This window comes from Photinus pyralis, unplaced genomic scaffold, assembly GCF_008802855.1.
Source record: "Photinus pyralis isolate 1611_PpyrPB1 unplaced genomic scaffold, Ppyr1.3 Ppyr1.4_LG1, whole genome shotgun sequence".
In the NCBI taxonomy this organism is placed as follows: domain Eukaryota; kingdom Metazoa; phylum Arthropoda; class Insecta; order Coleoptera; family Lampyridae; genus Photinus; species Photinus pyralis.
This window is the reverse complement of record NW_022170249.1, coordinates 12,754,108-12,771,480: the sequence shown is the minus strand read 5'-3', so window position 1 is coordinate 12,771,480 and position 17,373 is coordinate 12,754,108. Positions and strand designations below refer to the sequence as shown.

General features: G+C 35.0%; 1 protein-coding gene across 1 annotated transcript; it reads right to left on the bottom strand.

The window, feature by feature from the left end:
• Positions 1-2,565: 2,565 nt before the first annotated feature.
• On the bottom strand, positions 2,566-4,690 carry LOC116159133. Its single transcript, XM_031472064.1, has 3 exons — positions 4,256-4,690; positions 4,055-4,146; positions 2,566-3,165 (listed from the first exon to the last, which is right to left on the bottom strand). The coding sequence occupies exons 1-3, from the start codon at positions 4,374-4,376 to the stop codon at positions 2,566-2,568; spliced, it is 813 nt and encodes a 270-aa protein (XP_031327924.1). The 5' UTR covers positions 4,377-4,690.
• Between the last annotated feature and the right edge of the window lie 12,683 nt (positions 4,691-17,373).

The following is a 17,373-nucleotide window of genomic DNA, read 5'->3' as shown; positions in this document are numbered from 1 at the left end:
ATCTAGTAGCAACATCGTTTTTTAGTTTTAACGGATTACAACCTTCATTAATATGCTTTTGCATTTCCAAAAGTTTATTATTAGCCTTGGTACTTCTATGAAAAAACTCTACAACTGCTTTAACCTTTTTTCGTAATGGTTTAACGTCTTCAATGTTCAATCCACTTTGCACTATTAAATTTATGGTATGCGCAAAACAACCAATATGCCCCCATTCCGTTAGTTTTATTGCTGCTTTTATATTAGCGGCGTTATCGGTTGTAATAGTACAAACTTTGTCTTCGATATCCCACTCATTAACCACCCTCAGTATGTCGTCTTTTAAATTTTGGGCGTTATGACTTTCATCATACGGCGCACATTCTAACAAATACGATTTCAAACTCCAATCTTCTGAAATAAAATGGGCAGTGTAACAAATGTAACTTCTCTGGCTATGCTCGGAAGTCCACGCGTCTGTAGTTAAAGCAACAGATTCACTTTTCGAAATTAAATCTTTTAATTTTTCTTGCTTTTTTTGATATAGTTGCGGCAAAAAAGAATTGGTAAAAGTGTATCTGCTAGGTATAACGTAAGAGGGCTCCAAACCGTGAATTAAGTTTCGAAAACCTGTGTCTTCAACGATGGATAAAGGCTGCAGGTCACGATCATATTTAAAATTAAATCATTAATCTTCTGCTGTCTCGATAAAGAAATGGGCTGTATCATGATGTGGCTTAAGATCGAAGATTGGGCCTGGACTCTTCTTTTCTTTGCAGCTGATATAATTGTCGAAGCAGACGTAGCCGAATTTGAACCTTGATCTACTATAGTGGTCTCAATATTTTCAGGTGTTGGTGCCGTTGGTGGTCTTGGATCCGTAGTAGAGGTAGAAGCAACGGTAGACTCTCCTTCTTGACTTTTATTAATAGGAGGACGTTTTGTCAAAATCGTTTGATGCCTCGATTGGAGATGTTTCTTCAAGTTTGACGTTGAGCCTCCCTTGTATGAATACTTGGATCCACAAATATTGCATTTCGCGCTTCCTGCAGAAACAATTGAAAAATGCAACCATATTTCGCTTCGTTTAGATGTTACTTCCATCGTAATGTACCCCCTTCTTCCTTAAACTATTTTAAATTAAAAATCCACGTTTCACAATCATACAATCATTGGGCATGAGAATTATAGTATACTACTGAAGTACTGACACTTACCTTTCAATGGCACAAAAATCGAATAAATAATACGCAAAATGTCAAAGAAATGGTATTGCTATTGGTCAATAACTAAATACACAATAAACTACACTGCACAATTCGACACCGTTAAACGTTTGTTGGACTGAGAATAAAAAAAAATAATAGTGCCATGCGATCTCAAAACTGCAAGTGTAGCACTTACAGCACCGGAAACGCAAAATCAAACACTAGGCAAAAAAAGTTCGTTTTAGGGATTTGACTAGTAACTACCTAAACAAATTTTATAGGACATAAACAAAAATGTGCGCTAGTCCTAGTACCTTTTACTTTGCCACTATTCAATATTCATTGATTACAATTACCATTGTTACGCGACTCATCCGAATGATAATAATACGTAGTATACTACTTCCCGTGCTAGGTGAACACGAATTTTAGCGCGTTAAAAGCAAAAAAACTTTCTACCGCGCTTCTCCCTCCTGCATCCGCACGTCGCAGCTCTTCAGTATTATTTTTCGTGCGCACGAGTGAACACGTTCTCTACAATTAATGTAGGTATCTTAACCGGAATTTTTTCAGTTTTTTGCAGCATTCTTTTACAGAATGAGTTCAAAAAAGATACGACAGCGGGAAGACTCTTTTAGTTCGGCGTCCGATACGGAAAATCTACGGCATGAAATTCGCCGTTTAAAACGGAAATTAAAAGCTCGACGCAACAGTCGAAGCCCTAAAGCCGTGTACACATCTACGCTGCAACGTGTAATGCAACATGTAATGCAATGTGGACGAAATTTGTTTTGTAGTGCAACAATTTGGCGCGAACTCATGTAAATATCGTTTCCACTCTGTTGCACTGTTGCAGTGTATGCTCGTGCGTGAACATGGACGCTCAACTTCTTGAGACGTTACAACATTTTACCTTAGCATGTGGTGCTTTCATTATAATGCAAGAATTAGTGACTGATAAAAAATCGCGAAGATGGTGGAGAACAGACATATATAAAAAACGATGTGGAGCTACTTTGATGTTAGATCTTAAATCCCAGGAGTTAAGCGGTCAATATAAAAATTTCATTCGCATGTCTAGTTCAGACTTTGAATATTTGATTCAATTAATTGGCCCACAAATAGCAAAGAAAGATACGCGTTTCAGAAAGGCGATATCTGTGCAGGATAGGTTAGCTGTGACCCTACGTTTCTTAGCAAGTGGAGACTCCTACTCCAGTCTGCAATATTTATTCAGAATATCGAAACAAGCGATAAGTCGAATTGTTCCTGAAGTCTGTGCTGCGTTAACACAAGGTTTAAGACATGAAATAAAAGTAAGTACCAAAACTGTATTTCATGTTAAATTACAAATCTATTTGAATTTATCAGTTATGCATTAGAGTAAATCTTCAAACTGAGGTTCTTCAGATTGTGATGTTTCTTCAGAGATCTGAGTGTATGAATGTACTGAAGATGAACATGGAGATGGTGTGGGGACTTCAGCTGTCGGTGTCGGAAGTGTGGAAGAATGCTGCCCGGGAATTTGTCCTGACTGTAGTTGATTAAAGAATGAATTCGTGTTATTCGAATATGTATTTGGTATGTGTTGTGCAAATGAAGTAGTTGATGTAGATGGTCCCATGTAGTGCATGTTTCCGGTATAGGTGGCCTCATAGAACCCACGGTCAGCTTGAAAAATGATATTGTGAATTGCATGTTGAACTGAAGCTCTAGTTATGTCTGAATATTTAGACATTTTATTTCCAATGAATCCACAAAAATACCGAACCTCTTCATTCTGAATACTCATTTGATTAGAAAGTGAATTAACGTTGTCTGAGGCCGCTTTTAATATTCCGTATGATTGCTTCAATAAGTCCAGTTTTTGGTCGGTGGGTCGTTTCTTCTTGGGTGGTATTGGTGCAGAACGTGGTTCTGCTTGATCGACCTTTCCCTCCGCCGATGTTTCGTTTACGTTTTTTTCATCATCAATGACCTGCAATTAAAAATGTGTTAACGATACAGAACTTAACCATACCTTTTTTTATTTCAGTTGCCCGATTCTCCTAATGAATGGATAAAAATAGCAGAAGAATATGAATCTCAGTGGAATTTTCCGCATTGTTTGGGTAGTATGGACGGCAAACATGTGGTAATTCAAGCCCCATTCAATTCTGGAAGCGAATTTTTCAATTATAAGCAAACATTTAGCATCGTGTTGTTCGCGCTAGTCGATGCCGATTACAATTTTTTATTTATTGACACGGGTTGCCAGGGAAGGATATCAGATGGAGGAGTGTTTAAAGATAGCGTATTGGGTAAAAAAATGAAGAGAGGAGATTTATTTTTACCAGAACCCACACCACTACCTGGACGAGTAAAAGCTTTGCCATACTTCTTTTTGGGCGATTCCGCATTTGCATTGTCAGAAAATTTGTTAAAGCCTTTTTCTGGAGAACATGCGGCTGGTACTTTGAAAAGAATCTTCAATTACCGCTTAAGTAGGGCGCGTAGGGTAGTTGAGAACGTATTCGGTGTAACATCATCTGTATTTCGTATTTTAAGAAAACCAATCGTTTTGGAACCAGAAAAGGTCGAACTAGTAGTAATGACTATTGCTTACCTCCACAATTATTTAAGGAGGAACGCACGCAATATTTATACTCCTCCGGGATCCTTAGATAAAGAAATAGACGGAAATGTTACCCCTGGAACATGGAGGAACGATAATGAAGGCAGATCAATGACTTCACTTAAAAACGTGCCCAGAAGAACATCACTTGCCCTCGATCATATTCGACATGAGCTAGGGGATTATTTTATTAACGAAGGGAAAGTTTCATGGCAAAATCTATATGCGTAAAATATAAATAGTAGGTACTTACGGTATTAGATCGTTTTCGCGGTTGGTTTCTTTCATTCAGAAAGGCCAGAGCATCATACGCAAACCATCTGCTTTTGTATACTTCCGCTGAACCTAAAAATGTATCTTTAAAACTACAATTTTATTAACAAATTCAACTATTAAAAAATGAAAAATCAGTATAGTTTTTTTTACGTAAATGAAAAAAGAGATTCATATTTACCTTTTCCAGTACCATGTGTATTTGTTTCTTTCGCTTTCTCACGTCTGTACGACGATAAAACGCTTGTCATCTTTTTTTTTGCAAATTTCGCCCGTACTGGCGAGAGCGTCTCCAATTTCATTCCAGGTATCTACCTTTAAATGCGTTTTCTTATAATTTTCATTTCGGGGATTCCATATGTTTTCTTTTTCCCGATACAGTTGAATAAGGAGAAGCACTTTTTCCTCGTCCCAATCGTCCATCTTTCAAATGCGCGGATATATAGTTTGTACGAATGCACATGCACGATAAACGCCGTCCACACTGCAACTGAAATTTCCTTTGATGGCGCGCCAAAAACCGACAATGATCGGATCGCGAGCGAACACGTTTTGCAACAAGAGCTGCAACGTGCAACATCTGTCCACATTGGTTGCATTACATGTTGCATTACACGTTGCACACTAGAGTGTACCAATCATAATGAACAGTGTTTATTCCATTAACATGCTACGTGTCGACTGTGGAGTTCCTCAAGGAAGTATTCTGGGCCCATTGTTGTTCAATATATATGTTAGTGACTTACATCGTTTTCTCCAACATGTTTATGTTCACCTCTACGCTGATGATATACAGCTATTAATAAATGCCAGTGTTGAAACTATTAATCAACGTATAGATGATTTGAACGAAGACCTAGACATTATCACCAAGTGGGCAACTGCAAACCACCCTAAGCTTAACCCCTGTAAAACGGTATTAATGCCGCTAGGTACTACAGGACAAATTAAAAAATTTTTCTCCGAAGTAACACATACAGTAGAGGTGCCTGGAACTAAAGTTGAATATGATACATCCATGAAGATCTTAGGTATGGTTTTAGATCAAAACTTGAGCTGGGAACTGCATGTGAACTATATACTAAATAAATCATACTATAAATTAAAAAAACTTATATAGATCTAAAGACGCGCTATCAAAGGAAATTAAACTAAAATTAATAAAACAACTAATATTACCTTTACTGAGCTACGGCGATGTGTGTTATCATGGACTAAATAAAAGCCTATCCATTAAAATACAAAAAGTCCAAAATTATTGTGTCCGTTATGTCTGCAACATACGTAAATATGATCGTATAACACCAGCACTTGTTGATCTGAATATGCTTAATATGGAAAAGATGCGCTTATTTAACATCCTGTGCTTTTTACATAAATTGATCATTGTGAATAAAAAACCAATTTACTTAAGTGAACAATTTAACATTCTTCAAAGTTTTCATACATATGGTGTACTCGTACTAACAATCTTTGTATACCCAAAGTTAACACAAAAGTGGGATACAGATCGTTTTATGTGCAGGCGGCAAAACTATGGAACAATTTACCAGTGAGTATACAATTGATTGGAGAGACTTTTACTCGAGTGTGCTTAAATATCATAAAAAATGATGTCACAAATTTTTGATAGATTCTTTACTACTCTTTCATTCTTCTTTTATTGTTGGTTTTGATTTCTTCTATCGCTATATTATTGTATTTTTTGGTGTAGAATGCCACTTATTGGCCCGTATGAATAAAAGTAAGCAAATGCTTATACTTGCAAAATTCAAAGTAAAAATGCTCGTAAGTGCTCCTTCGCACTGGGCGACGTAGCAGCGCTTCTAAGCAGGACAGGACGCAGTGCAGCGCTGCTAAATCATGCTAAACAGACCAGTATGAAAGGGCAGTTACGAGTATTTACTTTGAATTTTGTAAGTATAAGCATTTGCTTACTTTTATTCATACGGGCCATTGTTATGTAAGCTTGTAGAGGGGGGGATTGATGGCTGCAAAGCTTTTCCTACCCCTTAATAAAGAAATATTATTATTATTATTGAAAAACAAATAGATATAACAAAACAATCCAAATAAAAACTTTCGACCAAAAAATAAATAAATAGAAGATTCAACGCTTACTATAAGTTATATCTAATGCAGAAGTGAATGTTTTACATAGTAGGCCGGCGATTTCCATCATAACGCTTAATCTTCAACCCCTAAATCAAAACGCATTTAATTACTATTTACAAAGTTATTAAAGCAAAAATAATCCAGGAAATTAAATAAAATGTTTATTACGCTATATTGCGAAATGGTATACATGTCTATCGATCGTAACCTGTCTTCCATACGTATTTAATTGAAGTAATTTAATGTAAAAGTTTGCGATTATGATGAAACTTTTCATTATGTAAATCGTTGTTGTATTTACTTTTCCCCCATTCGTGCACAATATAGAAAACTGCGCAAAACTAGTTATGCTACGTGCACAAGATTCATTTCCTAAAATCTGTCATATCTAGTTGAAGCACTGAAAAAACTCCTGTGACTTGAAGTACAAAAAAAGTTAACAAAAACACCAAAACAAATAATGTATATTAAGTTCGAAGCTCTGATTGGCAAACGAGCCTCCGTCATAATTATCGTTTGGAAAGGCGTTGTTTTTGAATAACTATTTACAATAAATTTTCCTATTTTCCCAAAGTTTTGATCTTACTGTATGATTCTTCTGTATCAGTGATATATAAATCCTTGACGTCCTACTTCTAATTTTTTTGGCAGCTGTCGGCGTGCATCAAGAGTGAACCCACGACATGTCTGGTTCAGGTGTCTGGATTATAAACTACCAAAGGCAAACGAATCATTATTGACATGACAGGACGGACAGAGTGGGCGCAAGGACGCTAACTGTTAGTTATTAGCCACAGATAAAATACCCAACAGATTGCCAACCAAATGCAGTGTTACTAAATACAACCATAATGCAAATGCGAACTACGGGTTGCCTATAGGTCCCCAATTTCCAGTGAAAAATATAATTTTTTATTAAAGATTTTTATGAAACATGATACCGCTTTTTGCCACAAGAGGACTCACACTGAAATTTCAGTATCGGTATCTGTAGTCAACACTACACAAAATATGGTATGTAAACGTACTAAATTCCAATTATTCATTAACAGGGCGCTCTGATTGAGCGAAACGAAACACCGCCCCGTTTGTTTTTTTGTTTACAAGGCATACCCAAAGTTAATTTTTTAAGGTCTTCAAAATAATTTACCATTAAAAATATATTAAATTGGATGGTCCATAAATGCTGCATAACCCTCCCAAAAAATTAAAAAAAATGCAACAAACAATAATTACATATTCCAACTATAAAAGATTTTCTTTACTAAAATAACGTAAATAATGTCGACCAGTGGAATTATCTTCCGTCTAACGCAATTGCCGAATCATGTTTCAACTGGGCAATATTGCCGTAATCTGCGAGCTCCATCCAACAACCGCGCCGCACTCCGCGAACACCTGTGCTATCAACACCAGTTTAAATTCTAAAGACTTATCACAGAAAAATTGTTCAATTGATCTGTTGACTTATTTAAAGTAAAGCGGCCGACTCTAAAAGGAAAATTCACCTTAGCTGCATTTAACGTCGAGCGCATCGCGAAAAATGGTATTGTATAAAATTACACGATTTTCTCACTTCTGCATTTTCCTGTTATCCAACACTTCATAAAGGCACTAAGACACAGATAAATATCTGTGATAAAGGACATTTGCGAACTGAACTGCTGAAAATTTTGTTTTTAAATCGATGACGTATTTAAAAGAAAATTACTTACGACTCCAAAAGTGCATAATTGCCAAACAAAATGACAAAGTAAATAAATAAATTGGTAAACCGACGAAAAATGTCAGTGGCGGCTCGTGATCTCTAAAGTTGGTGAATCACACATCATTTTTTAGTCTCCTACAACCCCACCCCTCCCGATGACCTCCCCCATACTTTTTTGTTTGAAAATTATGTTGAGAATCTAAAATTAAAAAAAACACACAATTTATAGAATGTATGTAATGTATGTAATCATAATCACTTCACTCGTAAGTAAATCAAAACTACGGAATTAATTTAATTAATCAAACGTTTCCGCGCCGCGTTCCAATTGCAATTGCAAGCCTACTTTACGCCGCCTTGCTTACGGGAATAGCATACACATTACACAGAATCACAGTATTCCGTTGATGCACCTGATACGTCATAGTCATAGGATATACGTGTCGTTACCATGACAACCCTCGTAAACAAGCGGTACGGAATGAATCACGGCAGTCAAGGCCGGTATTGTGCTTCTCTTCGAGTGAAAACTAACATCAGACGCACGCAGCTTAAGTATGTTGTGTTGGTTGCGCTCTATTCAGGGGCTTGTTTCGTATATTGGGCTTTGAATAAGTAAACATTTCTGTGCTAATAAATATTGCTTAAACAACATGAAAAAAATTAGATTTGAGGTGAATCAGTGATTCACTTGATTCATGCCACCAGCCGCCACTGGAAAATGTTTAAAAATCTGAAAAGTTTTGTTATGAAATCGGTAGCGTATTTAAAAGAATATTACTTACGACTCCAAAAGTGCATAATTGCCAAACAAGGTGACACAGTAAATAAATAAATTGGTAAACCGACGAAAATGTTTAAAAATCTGAAAGGTTTTGATTAAATAAAGGCTTGGAAGTAAAGTTACTTACGGCGTGTGCAAGGGTGCTGCAACTGTTATGTAACTATTTATGCTGCATAATTTTCAATTTCGATTTGGCGGAAAATGTTGGCATTAATGACCATTTGCACTCCTTGTGAATTTTTGCGGTGAGAAGTAAGTCAATGAAAAATTTTTTGTGTTCTTCATTACCACAAAAATTTTCTGAATTAAATAAGTGTCGACTCTTCAAAGATAATTTTTTTCGAATGTCTCTTTCCCAGAACATATTTTTAAATTCATTGTGGAATATGGTCAAGCAGTCATTCACTAATTTATAAATATGTAGTGAAGGGGAGAAAAGTCCTTTTGAAGTGTCTTGCTTTTTATACATTTTGTTTGAAATATATAACTGAAGCTTGTGCACTTTGGAGTGAAAATTTTTCAGAACACGTTTCACAATCAAACTTTTTAGCGGTTTTGCTACAAACATAACCAGCAAAGTAGTTTATTGCACAATCTTCAATGGTGACGGGTTGCGCTATCTGAATTTCGGTGTCGGTGTTCTTTCCACTGTCAAGTTCTGAACATTCTTCACTACAAATGTTATCATTATCACAAATGGACACGCTTTCGGAGTTATGTTCGTGGGCATTCAAACTCAAAGTAGTTTGGTCAGGAGCGGTGCTTAAGTAATCATCTTCATCAATTTCACAGTTCGCGTATTCGGATGGAGTTATACAATTAATGACCGATGATCTAAATACTGTTCTAAAAACTCTACATGTTGGATTTCTATTGAAGCCACCCCTTTTGCGAACGACAGAAAAATAATTTTCGAGTACGTCCTGGCACAACCGATTCGTTAATATGTAATTAAATGTACTTTTTTTACATTCGTCATGAAGGAGTACAACGCCGTTGATAGTTTGTATTAAACCGGAAAAGCATGGTGGTCTAGTAATTTTCCCTTTAGAATTGATTTTTGACAAGTTTTTTACAAACTGTTTACAAGTGGTTAGGGTTTCTAGAACTTCCACATTTTCGTCACTAATTGCACGTCTATATGTATGGATTTTTATCGTATTTAATTTTACTATTTAAGTTATCAAACGTATTGTTCATTAACGAAATAAAGTTAGCTGTATCTATAGCAGATTCACTTTTTAGCTGGCCTGTTTCAGTACACGTTTTTATTGCAGCAGATACAGTATGGCTAAACACCTGCAACGCTAATTTGCACGACTGTTTTTGAAAAGAATTAGGTGATATGTGTGCATCCGTTAATTTCACCATTGCTCTTGCCTTACCCATTTTATCTAACTCATACGTTCTTACAATGTCGTTGTACTTAATGAGGCGTTTTCTGCCATGCACATCTACTTGATAATCTCCATCTAATAAATTGTTACGAAAATTTTTGAATAAATGTGGCGCATCGTATATGAAAATTATTTTCTGTTCGTACGTGTCGATGTATGGTTTATCTTCTGTAACACCTAGAAGCTTTAAAGCCGCCACGTTGGTGGTCGCCTGGTCACAAACAGCAGCTCTAACAACTAAACAGCACTTTTGGAGTTCCTCGATTGTGTATTTAATTAAAACATGCAGCTGTTCCTTTTTTATGCCACTACCCGATAAGTAATATGCAAAAGGCAATTTCCATTTGCTGAAGAGACCCCTTGTCATAAACACTAGAGCTTTCTTGGCTACAACCTTAGTTCTGCCCAAATGCCCAACATCCTCGAATCCTTCAATGAAATCATAAGGTTTCGAGTATTCCAGCTTTGCCATCAAATCCACTTCATCAAATGCTAGAACACATTGCTTTTCTATACGTTCCATGCTCTCGGTTTTTAATTTAAGTTGTTGTGCAAACTTTTTATCGGTGCCTGGAAAGAATCTGGACTCTCCGATCCATCCTCTGATTGTTGATAGTGCAGGAAGTACGAAACCATTGCGTTTAAATAGTTTATAAGATGCCGGCGAACTGTAGTAAAAAGCCAATGCAAATTTTTTTTCTGTTCGAGTCCAGGGCATTCTTTTCTTGTGTAAAAATTGCATGGAGAACATAGCTTTTACAGAATCGGATTTATGCATGATAGAACTAAACATGTTGGTGGTCGCTAATTGTTGTTTATATTTTAAAACCGTCCTCTTCTGTTTTGAATTTTGTATTTGTGCCCGTCTCAGGTGAGATGTATTCTGACTTAGCTTGAGCGATAACTTTTTAAAGCGTCTTGATTCATTTAAGCACAGCAAAACCGACTACTATCTCACGTATAAAAGAAATTCACAAGAAAAGCGGGACAAACTTTTTGATCGTAAGTATTCATTTTCGACGGTTTTCGAAAAGGCAATAAATGCAAGCCCAACAAAATTATTTACTTCTGTCACAGATAAAAATCTGTGCTTCTGATGTGGTTTATCTATTTACTGCGTATCTTTGCACGGTTATCAAGAAAATTTGCGATCCGATTACACAGATTAAACGTGTGCACGTGCTCGCCTCCATACGCTCCCCTATAAATGGCCGATTGCGCCAGCCGTCAAATTGACTCAAATTTTAAATTTAAGACTTAAATACAGGTTAAAATCTATAGCAACCATCTTTGATAATGGCACAGCTTACAATTATTAATAATGGTCGCCACACAATTTAAACTGAAATCTAAATCTTTACATAAATTTGATAGTTTAGTTAAGTACTTACCTCAAAATTATAATAGCTTTGACACTACAACAAATTAATGTAAGACAAGTCACTGTACACATAAATCACACACAATGCAATCACAAACGCAAACACCTATAAATTATAGTTTTATAGACTAAAAGACACGGTTTCGCGGGGTGAGTTTTTTTAAAGTGACATCTACAGAAAAACGCTTGTAACTCATTCTTTTCATGACCACCATAAAGATTCGTAAAATGGATGTTCATACTAATACTCAGTAGATGGCGCGTTTAAGTATACCAGGATCTTTAACTTAAGTATATTTTAAGTATATTTATGTTACCCATAAAATGTATTGTGGTTAGCAATCTGTTGGGTATTTTATCTGTGGTTATAGAATGCGCTAAAACTTCACTTCAAACACACTTGTTGCTTACTTTTACTTACATACCTACCTTTAATTAACTTATTCCAATCTCTTCTATTTTTCTGTCAATTTCACTAGAGGACAACCAACCTTTGTAACGTTGAAATCATGTGCGACTCCAGTGAGAATATTAACACGTTTTTATTTTATTTTATTTTTATATATCATATACATCAGATGTACGAATCGATTTAGTTGTCCGTTAGTTCAGAACATTTCGCCATCTATTGCCAAAGGTTATTATTACACTTACTGTAATCAATTCGTGTGATATTAAATTACTCAGCAAAGGTTGGACGTATAATTACACCATATACAGGTCCATTGCCGCCGGGGTGAAACACAATTAGTTAATGGTTACTTTTTATTTAATTTGGTTCCTATTTAAATGGTTTTTATACCCTCTTCCATTATCTGTGAAATACAGAAATTTACAATAGCTTCGTAATGTGTTTAAAAATAAAGTAAAAGATTTTTATATTTGATTACATACATAATTGTTATTCAATTATACCACTTTAAATAATGTAGTAACTACTCTATCTTTTATTTTTTATCCCTAAAAACACAATTAGACTTAATCTAAAAGATGCAAACGAAAAGTTTTTTATTCTATAATACAAAGGTTCCAGCTGTAAATAGGGAGAAATAGAAATATAAAGTAGTAAGTAAAATAATAATCAATGAGTACGAATGATTGATTACGGAGCGTAAGGGTAATATGAATTGAAGTATGGATAATATTAAATAGACATGTGGTGTATACGAGAGTATTCGTATAACATAAAAGACTTCGGCGTTTAATTAGAACATCATGCAATACTTGTAAACATTGTGAACTTCAAGGTAAAAATTCAAGGTTCACTCGCAAATGAAATAGGTTGCAGCGATCCTCGAGAAGGAAAGCTAGTGGAAACGGGTCTCCCATTGAAACAACCACCGAGCTTTGACAAAGCTCATATAATTTTGGACGCCAAACACGCCAAAAAGTAAATAAAAATACTCACAATAAAATAAGATTACAAGCTTTGTGAATCCTCAGTCACCGGTGAGTATAAACACAATCTCGTCTTGGCAATGAACGGTAAATAAATTGGCAATTCTGCAAAATGCAAATTTTCAGCACATTTAATTATTTCCCCAGAGTGAGTTGTATTGTGTAATAATTGTTTATTTATGAATTTATCACTTTTTCCGACCGTTACTGTAGGAATATTTAAATTATTCTTACAGGCGCCGAACGCTCTCTTGTCAGGGAAGAAGAGAGTTTATAGAGAGTTAATATTTTGATATTTCAGCACCGTTAATTAATTATTAAACATTTCAGACTCCCATAATAAGCCAAAACCAGCATAGAAACGAGTTCCAAATCGAGTTGTTTACACGTATCAGTCTTGCAGACATGCCGGGGTGTAGATAACGAGAACAGTTGTTGCGCCGGAAAATTCCAATTAGACTAGGTGTTGATTGGATTAACGAGTATCGAATTTTGGCTACGCTTAATTGGGTAAGAAGGTACAAAATTGACAGACGGTGTCCAGAGTTATATCAAAATGGGCGCGCTTAAAGAGGGAAAGTCCGATGTCCATCTTATATTTTTCCGATAACTGTAATTAATTGTCAAGTAATTAATTAAAAACCGAATTAATTTGCACCGCTTCAGTACTGAATACAGCAAGGAAATGGAAATTCCCTATTTCACTTCTCCAAAATTCGGATTTCTTTGTGGCCACTTCTGCCATTTTGTACTTGCCGTAAGTAAATCTGTTATCTTTTGCCGTGTTTGATTCTTGCTGTAAGTAACTTAATGTATTATGTTAATTTTTGAGAAACCGTACCGTAGCTATATCTTTCGCATTTTTTTAATCGTCACTAGTAAGTACCGTTATTGTCCGTAAGATCTTTTGTCATTTGTAATTGCCTCACCGCCCCCATCTGCTGGATCCGCAGAATTCTTGGAGTTACCCTTTCTCCCGTTGAGTTTACCCCTGAGGCTACTGAGAGCGACCTACCAGTCCGTGGCTACCGCTACCTCGATCAAGCACGAGGTCTTCGCTTGGTGGCGCTCGAGTCCGTCCGGTCCTGCCCCCGTGCCGTCGCGTCGTCTCCCACCGGCAAAACTACTTGCCGACAACTACAGTCGTTATTGTATTATTTCAACTTGTCAATTGATTTATGAATTATGAATTAAATTAGTATTCCACTAATAATCCTTTAATTTTCTACAGCTCGCGCGAGCGCCCCAGTTCGTCTCAGTACCGTTTGTACAGGGTGAGTCAACGATTGCGCGGAGTAACTTAATGCCTTGAAGATAAGATTTTTCGATAGAGTGCTTTTGTATTATGATATGGTTGAATATTCTTCACATTTTAAAAATATTTTGAATTATACAGGGTGCGCCCACAAAGTAGGGCGCCCAAATGGTACATTTTTTTAAATAGACCTCCTGTATTTGAATGCATTTTTGAATTCTACGTGTAATTGTACGTCTTTTTTATTATATGGTTAATATTCGAAAAGCTAGTAGTTTTAAAGATAATTCGTTTTTTAAGAAAAATTTGGGCATTTGCAGGCGTCAGTATATATTGTCAAAATTATTACTTAAATTTTGATTCCAGGTTTTATATCTTATCCTGGGTTAAGTAAAAGTCAAATAAATACATCTACTATGAAACATTAAAAATATGGCTTACAGGGTGTTTTTTTGGTAGGTGCAAAGTTGCAAAACTTCATATTAAAAAATCTCACTTTTTTTAAATGAAACACCCTGTATATTTTTCTGTCATCTTTTACCTCTTATCACGCCAATAGCGATCAATAAAAACAGAATGAAATTTTTTTATATTTAATACAAACAAAGTATCAAGTACCCTTTACAAATTAGGTTTTTTTTCTTAATGAAAGGAACACAACAATTAAAAAATTAAACGGCGAATAAAAAATTAAATAAAGAAGGGATAGCGCTATCGGAACAAAATATGAATGCCGTCGTTGAAATAATTATAAGTATTTTACATTTGACTATTGACAAAAAAACAGGTAGGTACTTCTCAACTAAATTACGTATCAATATGAACAATATGTATGGAAGATTTTAAATGAAATAAATGATGATTGAATGGTGAAATTGTAGCTGACCTTGTGTTTGATTTCTTTTTCTTGATGTCATCTGTAGATTCAATTAAATTTTGACAGGTAGATAATGATTTTGCTATCGACGAATACTCCTGAAGAAATCTGCTGAAGCTGGTAAGTTGTTTTTTCTATTTGATGCAAACTACTTCTGAATTTTTGAAATACGGAAGCTGGTTCTTTTTTTTCCAGAAACTAATTCTCCCTTTTTCTGTTTCAAATCCGGTACGAAAAAAACTAAAATGTTGTGAAATATTACAATTTTGAAATAAAAAATTGAAAAACTTACGGTTCTATGACCTTTTTTTAAAAATTATCCTCAATAGGAATTTTCAATAGAATTCGATTTGAATAAAATTTTCTTAAGCGCAATTAAATAAATTTCAAATCTTTATTCGCACCAAGCGTACGAATACGAATGCGTTTTCGAATTGTTGATAGCAAGTCCAAATTTCAAGTATAGGTATAGTTTAAACCCAAACGACATCTTACGATAAACGTCATAACGTTACACTCTTCCAAAAACCTTCAACTTTTGATAATAATGTCTTATACCTATCTCTGATAGTTTTCGAAATATCTTGGTTTTCCTGGGTTTTATATTCTAATCTAAAATAAGTTATATGTAATTTACATAATAGTGAGGTGGACATACCAAAAAATGGCAATTTTTATCTATCTCGTCCAAAACGAAAATCATATCGATTAATTTATTTTTCAAACAATTTATTTTAAGTCCAAAAACTGGAGAATAAGTAAAAACATTTGACTACAAAGCAAATTTAATTTAACTCCTAATGTCATCCAGTCAGTGATATTAGTTTCATTTTTTTTTTCATATTCATCTCGTTATTATGTGAATTAGAACTTATTTGGAAGAGCCCCTCCCCACCCTGTTTGAAAAGTTCGTGTTGCCGTCGGCGAGATTCCCATGTCCTCGATCTATCTTTCCTAATTCAATGTCACTGAATGTTTAAAAGTTAATCAAGAAACTTAGTAATTTGAAAATTCTTAAAGAGCTCAATCTATAGATAGTTAAAATCCTTTTGTCTTGCATGTATTTTTTTTATGAACCCAAAAAATTGGGTTTCTTTAAAAATACGAGTTTTGTTTAGAAAGTTATTCCGTTAAGAATTAATTGAAGAATATGTCCAATTAAGTGGGTCCGTTACAATATTTTAGATAAAATGGGTTTTTAAAAATATGTCATAATTAAGTTCAGATTAGTTCCACAAAAGAAGTGGCCACAACATTGATTTTGTAGATTTGAATTTATATTATCTTAAATACTAAAACTTGCAAATGGTCTCTATCTATTATAGGATAAAGACCATTTGCAAGTTTTATTCTATTCATAAGGGCAGTCCGACCAGGCAGCACTTAGGCACATTAAAGGGCCATTGTGTCTATCCCCTTTCTTTCGCAACTAGGAGGAATATACGAGTACGTAAGTTCCGTAGACAGACGCAAAAATTCATCAATTCTTGCGTGAAAAATACGCTATCGTTCGAAATGACTTACAACAATAAATAAAATGATAATAACAATACTAATATACCTTTACAAAGATAACAATATGAAAGGTCAGCGTAATACGGATTTTGACCCATGATTGCATTTTACGACCAAATTTGGTATCGTAAGTTTAAGTTGTATCCTAATTCTGAAACTATTAAATAATTTCCAACTCTTCATCTTTGTAAACTAGAGGCTTGTAGTAATAAGGCAGCGCTATTTACTGCTAATAGCTTCTTCTATTTTTTTACAATTTTTAACAGAAAAATCGATCGCCTATAGCTGGAGATAATAAATTCACGCGCGTTATTTACCTCCCGCATGATAATGAAAAGTAGATTTAGACAAATATGTTTGAAAAGAACCATTCTGTGATATTTATTACCGTTGCCAAGGTGATGAGGATATCTCCAATATCAAATGGCTGTAGCATTTAACTGCCAGCAATCGATAAAAAACTCGGCATAAAGAAGTTTGGAAAATTTATGTGTGACATATTGGTGAGAAAAACGGCTGGCTATTATTGGCGGTGAGAAGTTCGAAAGAACTCATTTTCCTTAATGCGCGCCCTTCCTAATCTCACTTTATTAATTAGTACCATTGACTGGTTTATACACCGCAGATTGGGTATTATGCTCTAGTTTCTTTTTATTAAAATTAAAAACATGTTTGGAAATGGCAATTAAAAACTTGACGAACGGGTTTTAAAAACAACGATAAAACAAACATACGGTTTTTATTGGACACGTTAACATTTCATCCACGTCGAAAATCAGAAAAAAAACATATTTTTAAGCTCTCGTTAACGTGAATAATTTCCATATGGATCCATTACTCATTTAATAGTCGTTTCTACCGTTATGTAG

What these genes read in the sequence shown, in the direction of transcription:
- LOC116159133 (XM_031472064.1), bottom strand. Translation starts at nt 4,376, where the DNA reads ATGAAATTGGAGACGCTCTCGCCAGTACGGGCGAAATTTGCAAAAAAA. An exon ending in TACACATGGTACTGGAAAAG is followed by an intron (nt 4,147 to 4,255) that starts GTAAATATGAAT and finishes ATACATTTTTAG; the next exon opens with GTTCAGCGGAAGTATACAAA. An exon ending in CGCGAAAACGATCTAATACC is followed by an intron (nt 3,166 to 4,054) that starts GTAAGTACCTAC and finishes TTTTAATTGCAG; the next exon opens with GTCATTGATGATGAAAAAAA.